This window comes from Lottia gigantea (assembly GCF_000327385.1).
Source record: "Lottia gigantea unplaced genomic scaffold LOTGIsca_77, whole genome shotgun sequence".
NCBI classification, from domain to species: domain Eukaryota; kingdom Metazoa; phylum Mollusca; class Gastropoda; family Lottiidae; genus Lottia; species Lottia gigantea.
In genome coordinates, this window is record NW_008710566.1 from 304,388 (window position 1) to 323,912 (window position 19,525).

Here is a 19,525-nt window from a genome sequence, read left to right on the forward strand (position 1 = left end):
TTATTATCTATGGGTGGCTCAATGTTCCCAAATCCAAATGTATGGTATTTCAAAAAGAGATTAAGATAATTTGTTTAGTATATTTTCTGTGGGTTACTTCAACCATTCTTATTATATATGACTATATACAATAAGACAAGGCACTCTTGTCTTTCAAAATCCGTCCACCCCCCCACAATGCTGTTATAGTGTTAGGAAAGATTTGAAATTGTACAAATGCAATGTCCTTTGATATCTGAAAGTTGCATTTTGTTTTGAAAAAGATAACAAAGAACCTTTGAATTCTTTTTCTCTATATGCCAAATTTTCTTTTTATTTGAGTAAAACTTGAAATTAACGGATTTTGTTTTTGCTTATAGCCACTCCTCCATCACAAAGAGTACAGTTTATTTTGGGAGAAGAAGAAGATGATGAACACAGAGCCCATGATCTCTTCTGTGAGATGACAGAATTATTTAATGATGGGGAAAAACAGGAATGGAAGGAAACAGCCAGGTTTGTAATGCTGTCATAGCAAAATTTCCTCCATTGTACACTGCTTGGCATTGACCGTCTTCATTTGCACTATGAGATTCAGAGGACTTCAGGGTTAAATTCCTTGATCAATACGTCATACCAGATTTGTACTAAGGTAGCCTTCAAATCCATGTGTGTCCATAATTACAAAGACAAGTGGTCTTTATAAGCCCACATCTCTCTATGTGGATGTATATTGTCGGCACCCCTGTCCGTCCATCCGTCTGTCAACATTTGCTTGTAAATGCTCTAAAAACAAGATTTTTTGATCGAATCAAATGAAATTCGGTATGTGTATACATATTCTTAAAACGAAGATCAAGTTCGAATTATTGCCCTTGCCCCAAAATCTTGAATATTTACCATCCGCATGATATCTTTTGATAATCTGTGATATAGAAAAGACACATTTAGAAGTAGAAAATGTATTTTTTCAGTAATTCTGAAGACTATAACTTATATCCAAGACCCAATTATCAACCCCCAAAATAGCCAATCTATCCCTTTCAGTCCTCTCGTGACATTTAAATAATTTGTGTTTTCCAGATGGATAAAGTTTGAAGAAGATGTAGAAGAGGGAGGAGAGAGATGGTCCAAACCTCATGTGGCTACGTTGTCTCTTCATTCATTGTTTGAGTTACGTTGTAGTATCTTGAATGGCACTGTTATGTTGGACATGGACGCCCCATCTTTAAGTTTAGTTATTAGTAAGTATAAAAGAAACCCGATATCTGCATGCTTTTTACTGGGAACGGAATATTTATAAAAGTAACCGTTAATCCGGTGGTCCGGTTTCCAGTTTCCGGTCACGTGTTACTCTGAGTTCTTCTAACTGGCTTCCAGATTAGCGGTATTTATGATGTCACGTGATTGGTGTTTAATAAATCCTCATGAGATTAAGCAATTAATTTAATCATTACGTGTAAGCTATCTTTCGTTCAATCATACCTGAATACCATAAATCGTTCTGTTTTACTTCAATGTCATCTTTCGTTCAATCATACCTAAATACCATTCATCGTTCAGTTATACTTCAATGTCATCTTTCGTTCTGTCATACCTGAATACCATTAATCGTTCTGTTAAACTTCAATGTCATCTTTCGTTCAATCATACCTGAATACCATTTATCGTTCAGTTTTACTTCAATGTCATCTTTCGTTCAATCATACCTAAATACCATTAATCGTTCAGTTATACTTCAATGTCATCTTTCGTTCAGTCATACCTGAATACCATTAATCGTTCAGTTTTACTTCAATGTCATCTTTCGTTCAATCATACCTAAATACCATTAATCGTTCAGTTATACTTCAATGTCATCTTTCGTTCAGTCATACCTGAATACCATTAATCGTTCAGTTTATCTTCAATGTCATCTTTCGTTCAATCATACCTGAATACCAACGGAAATCTGTGGATAAACGAGGCTCCACTGTATTTCTAGATTTGGTAAAGAATTTCTCACGAAAAATATGCAATTTGATTTGATCCGCAGAAATATTGTATCGCAAAAGGGGTGAATTCTGTGATACGAATTCTGGAAGAAAGTTGTAGTTTCCTTCCAAACAACGTTTTTCTCATAGAACACTACATGCAGATGCCAAGTCATAGCAGAATAGACGGACATACAATTCCATTCCTTTGATCACAGGGTTCGCACAGCCTTGAAAAACCCTTGAATTCCGTCCGTTGGATTGAAAAACCTTGATAAAAAAAAAGTCTTTGAAAACACCATAAAAAACCCATTTTCTCTTGAAAAGTCCTTGAATTTTGAGTTGAGTCAAATTGTGTATATTTTTATTATTAACCCCATTGACAAATATTAACTATCTTTATTGATTTCACAGTTCAGAAGTTAGGTACATGTGTATTCTGTCAGACTAATATCCTTGAAAAGTTCTCGAATTTCGAAGCCCAGAGTCCTTGAAAAGTCTTTGAATTTTTGAGGCAAAGTGCTGTATGAACCCTGAATCATACATCTGTGGTACCGATTACTTTCAGGAATGGTATTGGACAATATGGTGGCATCGAAACAACTTGAAGACAATTTACAAGATCAAATCTATGACGTCATCACGTTACGTCATCGACATCAAAACGAGAAAAAACACCGACAGGATACGCTCAGTAGTAAAATGCATTTACCCATAATCAGATCTTTGGCCGACATTGGCAAGAAATATTCAGAACCAAAGGGACTGGCCACGCAAGGAGGTAATTTGAGATTTCTTAATCAAAAATTTTTTAGAATTTGAAAATCAAATGCTATTAAGCTACAGATTTAAATTAATTTTTCTTTTTTCATGGATTGATTACTCTTGGTAAATCTGACAATGTCTCCTTTAGAATTGTGTTCAGATTATTAGGTTTGAACTTTGACCTGATATGTGTTGAACTATGTTTTACTATGAAAACTAATGTTTTAAGTACAGATAAATGATTATGCATTTAATCTCAAAGAATATTCCGAAATTCTTAATAAGTGATACATCTTTTACTCACATGAGCATTGATTGGATCAATTTTATTTCAATTCTGAACTTATTTTTCTTACACATATTGTCAGATTCTCTCTGGAATGGGTTCAGCATTGAGACATTTTATTGTCAAAGACTTTTCTTAGCTTATATGTTTACGATACATTTCTGTAATTTCCTTATTTTTTAGAGTTTTTTGTCCAATATTAGCTATTTTTTTTTCAATTTAAAATCGTAGGTTCGTTAGTATTGCTTCCTGTAGGTCCAGTGTAGTCTTGATTGCACAAGTCACTTGATGGAGATGGTTATGGGTCTTGGCAAAATAGGTTTGGTCAAAAGAGACAGATGCATGCATTTTTTGAATTCATTAAGCACAGTATTGGGTGTTATAGAAGATACTTTCCTATAGAAGCACTGGCCAAGGTCACAGTGATGAACCTAATCTAAAAAAAACAAAAAAACAAATTTCGATATTTCTGAAAAGGAGAGAAAGCACTGCCCAACTTTCATTTTCAAAATTCATTTGCTCCATCAAAGGTACTAAGAGATTTTGGCATATGACCCTTGATGCAAGAAGCTGATATTCTGTTGATAAATTTTGATTGGTGGAAGATGTATATTTGACCAATTTGCTTCAAATGATGCCAACAACAATGTTCAAACTGTGTTCAATGTAACACTCTTAACACTTAAAGATAGAAAATTTGACCTTTTTTTACAGGGGAGGATTTATTAACTGTAGCAGGTAGAGATTACAGAGTTATTTCCCCTTGTCATTATTTTTACTATCATTTTATATATAGTTGATATTCGTGTGACATAACTTGTGTACTTAATTTGAATTCTGAAATTTTAACTCAACAATTAAAGGGCTAGTACCTTTTGGTTTTGTAATCATCGTAGTTTTCAATTGATCATTAAATAAGAACGCTATTCTGATTGGTTGAGGTTACTGTAATTGATCAATCAGATTGAAATCTTGTTGTCAGATATTGTAACTTTCAAATAATACAACGTAATAAAACGTAAAATACTTCAAACTGATTGGTCGATATTTTTATAGTGATAATATTGACCAATCAAATTCAAGCTTCTTGTTAGACACAGTAATTTTTAGGGACAAATGCGCCATTTTTTGAGTAATCTCAACATAACCTCAAAAATGGGAATTATTTTAACTAAGCTAATCAGTAATAGTGTTCACAGCTCACTGTCGAAATTTGAGCTTTCAAATCTATGTGTGTCCAGAATTATCTATGTTTGAAAGTTAAAAAGATGAGTCGTCTTTTCTTGAGACAGTGCCATATATATTAAAGACATCTATAGAAATAGAAAAAGAAATTCCTAGTTTTAAAAATTGTTGAAGGAATTATGCAATTTTTGTTCATTTCTCGTACTTCTGAAGACTATTCACATATATTCAAGATTCAAATCAACCCCCAAAAATGGCGCATCTGTCCCCCATAAGATTTTAGTTACAAGATTTCTAAGTGATAGATTTATATTAATCTAGAAAAAAAAATTAAAAAATGAGGTTTCAGAATTCAATTTCATGCTTTGTTGTTAAAATCACTGACTAAGATATCTTTAATGTAGATTTTTTTGCCTTTTTTAGAGAATTTGTTAATTTTTGAACATATTCGTAGATGCCTTAAGCATGGCTAAATCTTGTTTCAGCTTTTCTCTAATGACCTTTTGAACTTGGAATGACTTCGATGCACACAGTTTATGTTTGAGTTATCATTTGTTGTATGCAGACAACTTTTTTTTTCAGGTGAATGCGTTTAGATTGTTGCTCCAGTTAAAGGAATTGTGAAAAGGTTTTCTAATTTTTTTATGTGTATCGTGGACACCGATGGCATCAATTTGTTGACTTAGTTTTAGTGGAATTGCAGGAACCACAGACATCTGATTGAAAATTGGAATGGTGCAAATTGATGCTATCAGAGTCCCCAATACATAAACAAAATTAGAAAACCTCTTCACAATCAAGTTAAGAGTAAAATTGTTCTAGAACAAGCTTATTTGCATATTTCCAAAATTGAAAAATATTGAGTTTGTTGGACCAAATTTTTTGTATCTAACTGCTGCAATTCCTGCCTCAGGGTTCCATCAAAAGGGAAATTGCTCATGACTGCTGAGTTTCAGGGTTGAAATCCCCTTTCAAAGGCACTACAAGCCTTTCTGCTCTGAAAGTCTGTCACATGTAGTTGCAATTATTCCAGCATTGGGGATCCACAAGTCCTGTGATTTGATATTTGTGCGCATTAAATGGTTCAAAATTGCTTTACTTTAAAAAAAATGGAAAAATATTTGAATCCCAGCATTTTTGAAAAACTGTTGTTAAATATATATTGCACCATTTTTGAGATAAGATATAGATCTGGATGTTTGGCTTCATCTTTTTTCTATTGTAAAATTACACGTGCCATCCATGATCTAAAGTTATTCGGTTAAAATTTGCCTGAACTTGATTTTAAGAATAATTTTGCCAGATCCTAGATGGAGTGAAGTTACCTGTAGTAAAAATACGAAACTATGCATCAATTTCTGTATTTAGATCAAACTGCTAATGCACCAAAACCCAGCAAAGATAAGAACGAGAAAGATTTTATGTTAAATTTTGTTGTCAAATATCCTATTTTCATCTCCATGGCAACCCATTTCTAATTGTCCTCATTATTTAACTTTACTGTTGTTATTTTACCTTTAGAAATTTGATGTGAAGGGAGTTTTCTGACTATGAATTGTGGGATAGCGTAACCCTAAGTAGAGCGATATGACCAATGAGATTATGAGATACTCGCTTGTAAAAGTGATTCTATAATTGGTTGGAGAGTGATGCGTGATTATATGTTCGAAACATCACTAGTACATGACCTTGGAATAAATCTCGCTAGATTACAATGGAGAAGGACAAAAAAAAAAATGATAATCTAATTTTGATTAGATTGAGCTCCCTTATTCCTGCTGATATCAGAGCAGATGTTTCGGAAGGAAGATGTAGCAAAACATAAAAACTCGTTGAACAGAAGAAATTTTTGTAAATGAGTCTCAATGTCAAAGCATTGGTATATTAGATTTCAATTACCAATCTTTGTCCAATATTTGTAGGCTCTATGGATCTTCTTGACTTTAGAAAGGGCAAAAAGAAGCGAAAAGGTAGAAAGGGTTATCTACCCTTAGTTTGGCCAGAGACATCCCCTCCCCTTGCCTAGATGTAGGATAAATTAGATGTAGTGCTTAATAAGTGATAAAATGCTTACAAGTAAGCTTAAAATTCAGCTTTCAGCTTCAGTGCCAGAATTTTATGTTTGGTACAGTAAATGTCCAGAAACTTATTACTTTGAAAGGGATATTGATTTCGGGTTTCTTTCCTGGACAGTGCGATTATTAAATTTTGGAAAAGTCTTGTTGAAATGAAAACAGGTGTCTCTATAGAGCACAGTCTGTGTTAGTGACCCAGCTGGACATGACCAGTAAATGTAAAGGGAAAAGCACAAAGACTAAAATTATTGCAGAATGTTTAAATACACTGTATGTCTCTAGAATGGCCTTAGAATTTGAGTGTGGGCCATTTTACTTGATATTTTTGACACATTTATATTTAAAAGCAAAGTTAAAACTGTATTCTAAGAGATTTTTGTAAAGTAGGGCTCAGGGGTTTCAGTTTTTGAACACAGAATATAGATACTACGTCTGGTTTTCTTTTTAGAAGGTAGAAATAATGTAGTCTTAGAGCTAGTTGCGTAGAATCAAACAAATTTTATGCATAACACAAGATTGGCACATTATTATTATATCTGCATTTTATATTATTTTATCTCATCTCCTGTTACAAATCTTTTTTGGTTCATTTATAGTTTTTAATAAAATTGTTTTAGTTAATATTGGTTTACATGTTGCCCTTTTAAAGAGAGTCCACATAGTCATAGAAAATTAAATGTTAGAATCTTGTGGACGAAAAAAATTAGATTCTGGTTTGTCAAGTAAATTGCACTTTTAGAATAGTCAAATGTATTTTTTGTTTTTTATTTTAAAATTCTTGTCAATTTTTTCATGTTGAGAGTTGCAAAGATTCAAGGGTGATTCAAAACAGGAACATTCCATTTTTTTTTTAGGTAGAATGAGCAGTAATCAATAAGACACTAGTCTAACTTGTATAGTTTAAAGTACTATAAACTACCTTAAGATAAAATGGACTGTACCTGTACATATCTTTGCTCTACTTTAACAATTACTAAAAAAAATTTATTTTTTCACCATTATTATTTTTTTCAGCGGAAGACAGACTTGGAGCCAAAAGTTCACCAAATATTTTGAATATGGCGCGGAATGCCAGTGGAAATGGAACGGAAAATGGTGGAATCACAACGAGTTCATCTTTCGCTCACCAAGATTCCAGTGTAAATCTGCCAGAAAACGCCTCCCATAAAGTGAGTCCTATAGATTCATTAAGTAAGGTAGGTTTTATAGAGTTATTGCCCCTGATGCTTTGATTTATCTATCAGCTTTATGCCAGCTTATTCACAGGTAATTTTTAGGTGGGTTATATTAATACTTTCTTAATCAGTGAGACACAAGAAAGAGGCTCCTTTACACACCAAAACAAAAGGCATCTTGACACATCAAATCAAAGGCATCTTGACACACTTTGAGGCCCTTTAACACACCTTGATGCCAAAAGGCACCTTGACACTCCTTATGCCAAAAGGCACCTTGATACACCTTAATGCCAAAAGGCACCTTGATACACCTTAACGCCAAAAGGCACCTTGACACACCTTATGCCAAAAGGCACCTTGACACACCTTGATGCATTTTGCCCAATCTGCTCATCAATTGAGCATTGAGTTTTTTTTTATTAAATTGACCCAAGATAGGATTTTCTTTGATTTGACTGAAACTTCACTTAGATTCAGATAAGTTTGAATTTGATCAGCGAATACTAAGTTATAAAACCTGACTATGCCTTTAATGACTTTAAAATCAGCTTGTTAGCATGATACAGGCTGCTATTTAATATGGATAAAGATTCGAATGAAACTTGGTCATAGTATGTTGATTAATGAAATTCAGGTTAAAGTTGCAGTTGAATTTTGACAAAAGTACTGACAGGGATGGGTAAAGCTTTATCTAGCTAGCTTTAATAATATTTTTTTCTAAATATTCCTATTTTATGTGCTTTTATGTCAAATTGGCTTCAAATATCAAATATACATCTCCAAAAAAAAAAATTCAAAAAAGACGAAAAAAAAATTCTTAATTTGTAAATATTGGCTTATAAATTCATGATAATTTTCTTTTAACTTTGCCTATATATATTAATGATTCAATAAGATTTTACACTTTGCTGAGATATTTACACCAATATTTTTCTTAGATTTATTAACAATTTTTTTCTTAAAATGTACATTTTTTTTTCTTAAAATGTACATATTTCGTTACTAAAAATGTACATTTTTTTTTCTTGAAAATTTACATTTTTTACTTTCTTCCTAAAAATTGCTGTATGCAATAATGCTGTATTGTATATATGGTTGATTATTATTCCTGGCTGACTGTTGTCAATGTCTGGCATGAAAGTTTCATGTGTTTTTGTCAAGCATTTTTGTGGCATATATGTTTGGACAATTTGATCAAAAAGAAAAAAAAAATCTTATAGGTACAGATTCACCATTATCGGGAGTTGATTTCAGGTCTTGAATATATGTAAATAATCTTCAGAAGTAGCAGAAATATACGAAAATCTCATAATTCTTTCAAAAATATCTCAAACTAGGAATTTTCATTTTCTATTTCTAAATGTCTTTTTTTTTAAATGGCAGAGCCTCAAGAAAAGACAAGACATCATTTTAACTTTCAAACACAGATTTTTCTGGACACACATGGATTTGAAGGCTCAAATTTTGACAATTTTGAACACTATTACAGATTAGCTTAGCTAAAAGAATTCTAAACGTATGATTGGTCAAATTGATGGCGGACCTGTCCCTTTAAAGCAAACTATACTTGATACTATGATCTGATGAGATTCATTTTAAAATCTTTTTTTCGAATTTTTTCCAGAATCTGCATTTTATGAAGAAGATCCCACCTGGAGCAGAAGCCTCGAATATTATGGTGGGAGAGGTTGACTGTTTGAATCACCAGATTGTGGCTTTTGTCCGTTTGTCTAAAGCTGTGTTGCTAGGTGATCTGACAGAAGTTCCTGTTCCCTCAAGATTTTTGTTCATCCTGCTGGGTCCCCCTGGAAACCAGAATCGCTATCATGAAATGGGAAGATCCATTGCCACTCTCATGTCAGACGAGGTAAGCTATGCTTTTTTCTTAAAAAGCAAAATTGTTAATTTTTATCATTGCATTCTTCTGGTGTTCATTACTGCTATAAGGTACAGAACAGTAGGATGTAAAACTCATTTTGATGTTAATAGTATAAGATACAGAACAGTAGGATATAAAACTCCATTTCATTTCATTAGTCAAATAAGGTACAGAACAATAGGATATAAAACTCCATTTCATTTCATTAGTCAAATAAGGTACAGAACAATAGGATATAAAACTACATTTTATTTCATTAGTCAAATAAGATACAGAACAGTAGGATATAAAACTATATTTCATTTCATTAGTTCAATAAGTTACAGAACAGTAGGATATAAAACTCCATTTCATTTCATCAGCCTAATAAGGTACAGAACAGTAGGATATAAAACTATATTTCATTTCATTAGCCTAATAAGGTACAGAACAGTAGGATATAGAACTCTATTTCATTTCATTAGTCAAATAAGGTACAGAACAGTAGGATATAGAACTCTATTTCATTTCATTAGCCTAATAAGGTACAGAACAGTAGGATATAAAACTATATTTCATTTCATTAGCCCAATAAGGTACAGAACAGTAGGATATAGAACTATATTTCATTTCATTAGCCTAATAAGGTACAGAACAGTAGGATATAAAACTCTATTTCATTTTATTAGTCTAATAAGGTACAGAGCAGTACGATATAAAACTTCATTTCATTTCATTAGTCTAATAAGGTACAGAACAAGATGATATAAAACTCCATTTTATTTCATAAGCCCAATAAGGTACAGAGCAGTACGATATAAAACTTCATTTCATTTCATTAGTTCAATAAGATACAGAACAGTAGGATATAAAACTCCATTTTATTTCATAAGCCCTATAAGGTTTATAACAGGATGTAAAACTCCAATTATTTTCTTTTTTCTAGATTTTTCACGATGTTGCATACCATGCTAGAAACCGTGAAGATTTATTGGCGGGTATTGATGAATTTTTAGATCAAGTAACAGTGCTGCCTCCTGGTGAATGGGACCCTAGCATTAGAATTGAACCTCCCAAAAGTGTTCCTTCACAGGTAAACGTCTTTTTCGCTCCTGTTCAACAAGTCCCAATTTCAATCCAAACCAGCTTTCTAATGGCAGTCTCTAAATAATACTGTTAGTCTTAGAAAGTCTTTGCGTTGATATAAAATATAAACTTATACCAAATTTTTTTGCTTTGGTTGAAATTTCTAGGATAGAAATGTGTTTCTTTTCAATACAAACTTACAAAATATTATAAACTCAAAGACATTCTAGGACTCTAAGAACTATTTTAAAGCTAAAATTCCTATTTTCTTAAAGGGATTGTAAAGAGGTTTTCTAGATTTTCTTTTTTGCGATTAGTGATGTCATAGAACACTTAGTTTTGGTGGAACTGCAGGAACTACAGACGTCTGATTGGAAATTGGAATGGTGCAAATATATACTATTCCTGATAGACATAAAAAAATAAGGAAAACCTGAAAAAATTCAAAAATCTTTACTTTCTATGGTTTCTCAATTATAAATCATTAATGATGATGATGATGATGATGATGATGATGATGATTTCAAATTAATCCAAATTAGGAACAGTGCAAGTTTCATTAAGTATATGTGTTGATCATTATTTACAGGAGGGTCGAAAGATGGCGAATTCTCTACCAAATGGAAAAGCTGTATTAGATGAAGAAGAAAATGAACATACTGATCTAACTTTAGTGAGAACTGGACGGTAAGTTTCAGAGCAGACGGCATAAATTCTTCCTTTTTCTGAAAACAGGCATAACAACGTTATTCATACTCTCCCATTCTGTTTAAAGGGAAAGGTGCACCATATTGGGTTGATTTGGATCTTGCATATATGGAAATAGTCTTCAGAACTTCTAGAAATTCCATGAAAAATATCTCAACTAGGAATTTCATGTCTTGTTTTTATAGATGTCTTTGCTATATATGGCAGTGTCTGAAGATGCTGATAATTCTGGACACACATGGATTCGAAGGCTCAAATCTTTATAGTGAGCTGTGAAATTGGTACACATTCCCCTTTAATCCACTTTCATAATATCAGACACAAGATTCTCTCATTTTTACCAGGAGGATTAGATAAGGCATCTACCACTTTCTCAAGCAAATATTGTCATGAATTGCAATGAAACAATGCAATTGGATTCCAGGATTTCTCCAGTAATTGGTTTTTCTTATATTCATATTCTGTTATCTCTTTTGTAGATTTTTTGGTGGTTTAATTGATGATATTAAAAGAAAAGTTCCATTTTGGCCATCAGATTTTAAGGATGCTATCCATGTCCAGTCCTTAGCTTCCTTTATTTTCCTGTATTTTGCATGTCTGACGCCCATTATCACTTTTGGTGGATTGTTGGGTCATGCTACTCAGAATAACATGGTAAGAAAATTCCCATTATATTTCAGGATTGCTCCTCTTCAGTGAATTCCAAAATATTAGAAAATTCACCTCCATTGGCAGTATGTCAAATTCCAGGGTTCAGTCCCTTCCTAAACTCAATCAAGAGCAGATAAAATAATGTAAAACTTTAGTAGGCCAACTTACAGCAGAAAAGTAAAATATAAAACTCTATTTCATTTCAATAATTTGTAGCAAAACAGTAAAACTCTATTTCATTTCATTAGTTCAATAAGATACAGAATAGTAGGATATAAAACACCATTTCATTTCATTAGTTCAATAAGATACAGAATAGTAGGATATAAAACACCGTTTCATTTCATTAGTCCAATAAGATACAAAACAGTAGGATATAAAACTCTACTTCATTTCATTAGTTCAATAAGGTACAGAACAGTAGGATATAAAACACCGTTTCATTTCATTAGTTCAATAAGATACAGAATAGTAGGATATAAAACACCGTTTCATTTCATTAGTCCAATAAGATACAAAACAGTAGGATATAAAACTCTACTTCATTTCATTAGTTCAATAAGGTACAGAACAGTAGGATATAAAACTCCATTTCATTAGTTCAATAAGGTACAGAACAGTAGGATATAAAACTCCATTTCATTAGTTCAATAAAGTACAGAACAGTAGGATATAAAACTCCATTTCATTAGTTCAATAAGGTACAGAACAGTAGGATATAAAACTCCATTTCATTAGTTCAATAAGGTACAGAACAGGATATAAAACTCCATTTCATTAGTTCAATAAGATACAGAACAGTAGGATATAAAACTCCATTACATTAGTTCAATAAGATACAGAACAGTAGGATATAAAACTCCATTTCATTAGTTCAATAAGATACAGAACAGTAGGATATAAAACTCCATTTCATTAGTTCAATAAGATACAGAACAGTAGGATATAAAACTCCATTTCATTAGTTCAATAAGATACAGAACAGTAGGATATAAAACACCATTCATAAAACACCATTTCATTTCATTAGTTCAACCATGAAAAACTTTTATGTCTAATTTTAATTAGACTGGAAAAATTTCCTTTATTTGTATATCTCTGTGACTATTTTCAGGCAGCTTTAGAAAGTATTCTGGCCGGTTCTATTTGTGGTATAACATATTCATTATTTGCCGGTCAACCTCTAACTATACTGGGTTCAACTGGACCAGTCTTAGTATTTGAGAAAATCTTGTTTTCATTTTGCCAGTAAGTACAGTACTTTATAGTTGAAATTATTTTTCTTTAAAGGGACAGGTGTGCCATTTTTGGGGATTGATTTTAGTCTTCAATATATGTAAACAGTACTGGAAATGTACGAAAATCACATAATTCCTTTAAAAATATCTCAAACTAGGAATTTTACTAACTATCTCTATATATGTATTTTCTATATATCACAGTATCTTAAATTGACAAGTCGTCATTTTAACTTTCAAACGCAGATAATTCTGGACACACATGGATTTGAAGACTCAAATTTCGACAGTGAGCTGTGAACACTATTACTGATTAGCTCAGCTGAAAAATTCCAGTTTCTGAGACTAAAGTATGATTGGTCAAAAAATGGCACATCTGTCCCTTTAAATGATCTAGTAATATGGCTGTCTAAGTATGTACTTTACCTGCTATAAAACATTATTTCAGTAATTAGAACTTAATTGCAGAGCAGTAATCTGTCATTAGAGCTTACTGTTGTCTAAATTAAGCTCCATCAACTGGTACAGATAATAATATGGTTATATATCTCTATTTTTTCAGTGATAACAAGATAGATTATCTGGAGTTTCGTCTCTGGATTGGAATGTGGACCGGGTTCATTCTACTCTTTATGGTTGCGTTTGATCTCAGTGCTCTGGTTCGCTTCATCACAAGATTTACGGAGGAGAGTTTTGCTGCTCTGATTTCCTTAATCTTTATCTACGAAGCTATCGCCAAGTTGATCCATATTTTGGATTCTGATCCATTCAACAAAATGCCAGGCCAGAACTTAACATACGAATGCTGGTGTGGACCTGGAAAGAAGAACCGTTCCTCCATTACTGATTGGAGCAATGTATCTATAGAAGATTGTCATGATCTGAATGGAACTTTGAAAGGTCCAGGATGCTATACTCCACATTACGTTGCTGATGTGTTTTTTGTTTCTGTTGTTTTGTTCATTGGAACATTTTTGATTTCTTTGGCCTTAAAAACAGTGAAAGAAACCCGTTTTCTCCCCACGGCGGTAAGTGTTTGATTTTTATACACCCACATCTCTATGTGGACGTATATTGTTGGCACTACTGTCCGTCAGTCCGCCCGTCCGTCTGTCCATCCATCCTTCAACATTTGCTTGTAAACGCTCTAAAAACTAGATTTTTTGATGGAATCAAATGAAATTTGGTATGTGTATACATATTCATAAAACAAAGATCAAGTTTGAATTTGAGCTATATTCGACTGTTAGAAGCAGAGTTATTGTCCTTGCCCCAAAATCTTGAATATGCTATTACTCTCTTAGTTTTCAACCGAATTTGATGAAACTTAGAATGGATGTTTCGTTTTTACCATCCGCATGTCGTGGTGGTCCACTATTTTTATTTTTAGTCGAACAAACATCACTGGATATAGATGTTTGGGCTTATTGTTGTTGTTGGTGATGCAGGTCAAATGGGCTGAAATGTACAATGCAGCTGTTGAGCTTTTGGGTAAAAAAACTGAGGCCCTCATTCTATGTGTGTTAAAGACCAAGTTCTCATATCTTGATAAATCCTTATCTACATTTTAGGCTCGACAAGTGGTGAGTGATTTTGCAGTATTAATTGCTATAGTATCTATGGTTGGGTTAGACTTGCTCATCAATGTTCCAACTCCCAAATTAGACGTTCCTTCAGAATTTGCTGTAAGTAATAAAAAATTGTTTCTGTTTTTAGCTGGCAGACATCTTTAAAGATTGTTTTCCTTATTTTTCAGCGTCAAATTAAGCAAATTATTTGATTAATTGGTGTATCTAATGAATTATCATGTATTCTTAACCATATCATTACGTTCTTATTGCATATAATTAAGAGTTTTAACAATCGTAAATGTCTATGTATGTACAGTCTGGATAAACAAAAAAATACTTTTTGACCTTTCTTGATCAGTCACTCATTAGAATTTTACTAGTAATTCTCTTCTAATTTAGCTAATTATGAATTAATTACGGACATGTGAGACAAACTGGTATTTTTCCAAGTCATTGGAGTATTAGCATTTTCATTTTCTTAAATGAAAATAAGGGACCCTATCTTTAATTTCAGTAATAGTCCACAAGCTTGATCTGAAATTTGTTGACTTTAACATTACTGCCAAAGTTTGATTGCAGTTTGTAAGCTAGAAAATTTCCTAGCTTATCTCTGATGATTTTGCAGAGTGTCCCCCATTGTACAATTATTGTAGCATGCTGTTATTGCCATGGAAAGACAGATAGCACTGTGATCTAAATTTCATTTCAATAAGGAGTGTGAAAGTAGGACAGCAAACGTCCATTAGGATACAAAATGGCAGGGTGCTTAACTCCATTTATTTTATTAACCCAAAATGCAACAGAATAGTCAGGTGTAGAACTTTATTCTATTTTTGTCTCTATTTTAGCCAACCAATCCAAACCGAGAATGGTTTATCAGCCCGTTTGGTAAGAATCAATGGTGGTTATCTCTAGCTGCTATCGTACCTGCCCTGTTGGCCACCATTTTGATTTTTATGGATCAGCAGATTACAGCTGTCATTGTCAACAGAAAGGAGAACAAATTGAAGGTTGGTTAAATAAATCCATTTTTAAAAGGATAACCACTTCGGTTCATTTGGATTCTGTTTACCATCTGGTACTTTGTCACTACTTGTAGCAATAAGTGTTACATGGATAACATCTTAGGTTTTTGGGAATCCTGTCTAATAGCTGTTCGTTTGTTTGCTAACGTGAAGGTCCAGGGTTCAAACAAAGGTCTAGATAATACCTTCGTATTTTTCAACCCGGTTTACCCCTGTCAGTGATTCAGGTAAGAGGGGCTGACATGGAAAAAGCGTCTAGTCTTTCGGATGGGACTATAGACAGAGGTCCCGTGTGCTACAGGCTGTGCACGTTAAATCAACATTAACAGTGGGAAATCAAACAAGAGCAGGTAATGCCGTTGTCCTAGCAAAATTTCCCTCATTGCACCCTACTTGGCGTTACCCGTCTTCATTAGCCCACATGGTGCAGAAAAGTAGGATGTAAAACTCCATTCATTTGATTTGGGTAAACCTCTTCACAACAAAGTAACAAAATTTAACTGAACAGTGCAGAAATTTAAGAAGCAAAGATTCATTTTATATCAAGTTTCATCAATGTAAAAGAACATCTCTTGTTATGATATATGATTTTATTATGTAATGATAATGATAATGATGATGATGATATATTGTATGATAATGATACACTAATGATATGATAATGATAATTTCTACTTGTAGAAAGGTCATGGTTACCATCTAGATCTATTTATAGTAGCAGTATTGATTATTGTTAACTCTTTATTGGGTCTACCATGGTTTGTTGCTGCCACTGTGCTTTCCATTAATCATGTTAACAGCTTGAAAAAAGAATCCAAATGTGCCGCTCCTGGTGAAAAACCAAAATTTCTTGGTATCAGGTTTGTATTCGATTGATTTAGATTGATATGGAGCTGGTGTTTCTTGGGCATGACATGCTCAACCTCTCCCAGACACCTAAAATCTAGACTGTCTCTTGCATGTGAAAACCATTAGAGTAAAGAAGAACTCATATCACTCTTCAACTGGGTTTTGGTCAGTGAATATAATGAAAACAGATATTTTACTTATACCAATGTAGTAGTGGTAGGTATCATGCGAGGCAGACTCTGGTTACTCTTTTCAGAACACCTGATGGTACTTCTCTTTCATGGAATCCGTTTTATGCAAGGATTACTCTTGATTTTGTCAAACTGTGGAGAAGATTTTGATTAACGTATTTGTCTTGCTAGTACAGATTTTTGTTTGTTTTTTCTGAATTCAATTCCTAAAGCAGAATGGCATCAGAATGCGTGATTGTGATGATTAATGTTATTTCAGAGAGAATCGTCTGACTGGTATTATGATTTTTCTGATGATTGGTTTATCTGTATTGCTCACTAAAGTTCTGTTGGTAAGTTCTTCTGATTCATCTTATTGGCAGACAAACAATCACAGCATTGGTGGAGATAATACCTTAAAGAGATTGTAAAGAGGTTTTCTAAATTTTTTATATGTATCAGGGACACTGATAGCATCAATTTGCACCATACCAATTTTTTAATCAACTGTCTGTTGTTCCTGCAATTCCACTAAAACTAAGTGTTTGATGACGCCACTAATTGTGAAAAATCACATAACGCCTTTGTTGATTAGTGACATCATCAAACAATTAGTTTTAGTAGAATTGCAGGAACCACAGACGTCTGATTGAAAATTGGAATGGTGCCAATTGATTCTATTCTATCAGTGTCCAAGATACACATAAAAAAAATTTAGAAAACTTCTTTACAATCTCTGTAAGTTTATCTTTGTCTATAATGAAGCTGTCCACAACCTTTGTCCTATTTGCTGTGCACATGAAAGATTTTCCAACAGTTGGTAAGCTAATGTTTACCCCACTGTACACAGCATGATGTTAGATTTGCCTATAATGATATAAACTTCATGTATTTGCTCAATATGTAGAGATTATAGAAAAGAAACAAAGAAAAGTAGGATTTACAACTCCATTTTTTTTTTTTTCAGTTTATTCCAATGCCAGTTTTATTTGGTGTATTTTTGTATATGGGTGTGTCGTCTCTCAAAGGAATGGAATTGGTGGATCGTTTCTTGATCCTCTTCATGCCGCCAAAATATCAGCCCGATTTGATGTATTTACGTCATGTACGCACGAAACGAGTCCATACGTTCACAGCTATACAAATATTCTGTCTAATAGTACTCTGGGTGATCAAGACTATCAAGGCTATTTCTATTGCCTTTCCCATTATGGTAAGTTTGTTGTTTTTCACATGATGACACTCTGAGACTGGCTTTATCAACTCAGCACTTTGTTTAGTATATACTTGCCTAATGATGATTGTACAGTTACAGTTAACCATTCTTAAAGACCAACAGATCTATTTTGAAGCTCCAATTCTCATAAAAGTGATTTTCAAAAATGTATTTGAACGACCAATGTAAACCATCTACTGTGAAAGTTAATGATACGGCAATGAATTTTTATACGCCCATATCTCTCTATGTGGACTTGTTGTCGGCACCCCTGTCCAATGGTCTGTCAATCCATCAGCATTTGCTTGTAAACGCTCTGAAAACTAGATTTTTTGATGGAATCAAATGAAATTCGGTATGTGTATACATATTCATAAAATGAAGATCAAGTTCGAATTTGAGCTATTTTCGACCGTTAGAAGCAGAGTTATTGCCCTTGCCCCAAAATCTTGAATATGCTATTACTCTCTTAGTTTTCAACCGATTTTGATGAAACTTAAAATGGATGTTATTGGACCTAAATCGAAAGTTTACTTCTGATAAAATTTAAGGTATTTTCAAGATTTAGGCCTCTTACTTCAGTTTTGAGGAGTTATCGCCCTTTAACCTCTATACAGTAAGTGCTTCTATCAACATCAATTGCTCGTAAACACTCTAAAAACTAGAGTGTTTGAAGGAATCAAATGAAATACAGTATGTGCTTACATATACATGAAACGAAGGTCTGTCAGTCCGTCCGTCAACATTTGCTTGTAAACACTCTAAAAACTAGATTTTTTGATGGAATCAGATGAAATTCGGTATGTGTATACATATTCATAAAATGAAGATCAAGTTCGAATTTGAGCTATTTTAGAAGCAGAGTTATTGCCCTTGCCCCAAAATCTTGAATATTTACCATCCGCATGCCGTGGCTGTGGTCCACTATCTTTAGATTCAAACTGATAGTCACAATATAGCATTAAATGCATAAGAAAATGTCAGTTTTAACTTCCAGAGGCTCTAAATATATGGACTATATTAGGTAAATATAAAGCTTATGGGTATTTGTGTTTTTTTCAAGGTGCTAGCTATGTGTTTTGTAAGGAAAGGAATGGATTTCTATTTCACCCAGCACGAGTTAAAATGGCTAGATGATATTATGCCTGAAGCTCACAAGAGAGAAAAAGAAGATGAAGTCAAGAAGAAAGATGAGGTATGGAGAGTTTTTTTTAAGCTGTTTCATTTTCATCTCTTTCATATATAGCCTACATAGCATATGATTGACTTTTTAAGACTGGGTTGTTTAGTCTGCTTTTTTAAGCATATCCAGTCGTCTTCCTTTTCGTTTTGCACTGAATTCTCTTTGAGGTTATGTGATGTCGGATGACCTGTTGATAGCAAAAAGTGACCAATGAAATGCCAGCTTACTCAAAGGATGACCAGTCTGTAAAGCAGACAACATTTTTTGCAAATCCTTTAATTTGAAAATTTAGTGTAGACTGTCCTGGAAAAATATTCTTCAATATACATTACTAATGTCAAAAGTTCATTTCTATTTCTGGTTTTATATGCTTATTTTCTTGATGGAAAATCCAGCTTCCTGTTTTACTTTTTTTACTTTTTATGATCTATCTGTTTCTTGAATCTTGGCAGATTTCTTTTTTTTTTTTTTTTTTTTGCGAGCATAAATTGATCTGGTTGTATCTCATGAGGCTAACCTAAACAGTAGT

At 33.2% G+C, this 19,525-nt stretch overlaps 1 protein-coding gene across 1 annotated transcript; it reads left to right on the forward strand.

Annotated features, from left to right (window-relative positions):
- Positions 1-367: 367 nt before the first annotated feature.
- Positions 368-19,059, forward strand: LOTGIDRAFT_222036 (hypothetical protein; the record flags this gene model as incomplete). Its single annotated transcript, XM_009066485.1, has 16 exons — positions 368-495; positions 1,063-1,223; positions 2,521-2,733; positions 7,296-7,402; positions 9,066-9,308; positions 10,246-10,392; positions 10,975-11,072; positions 11,573-11,747; positions 12,859-12,992; positions 13,545-14,010; positions 14,554-14,667; positions 15,402-15,563; positions 16,260-16,438; positions 16,878-16,950; positions 17,565-17,810; positions 18,877-19,059. Exons 1-16 carry the CDS (start codon positions 443-445, stop codon positions 19,057-19,059), a joined length of 2,754 nt encoding a protein of 917 aa, XP_009064733.1. The 5' UTR covers positions 368-442.
- Positions 19,060-19,525: the final 466 nt, after the last annotated feature.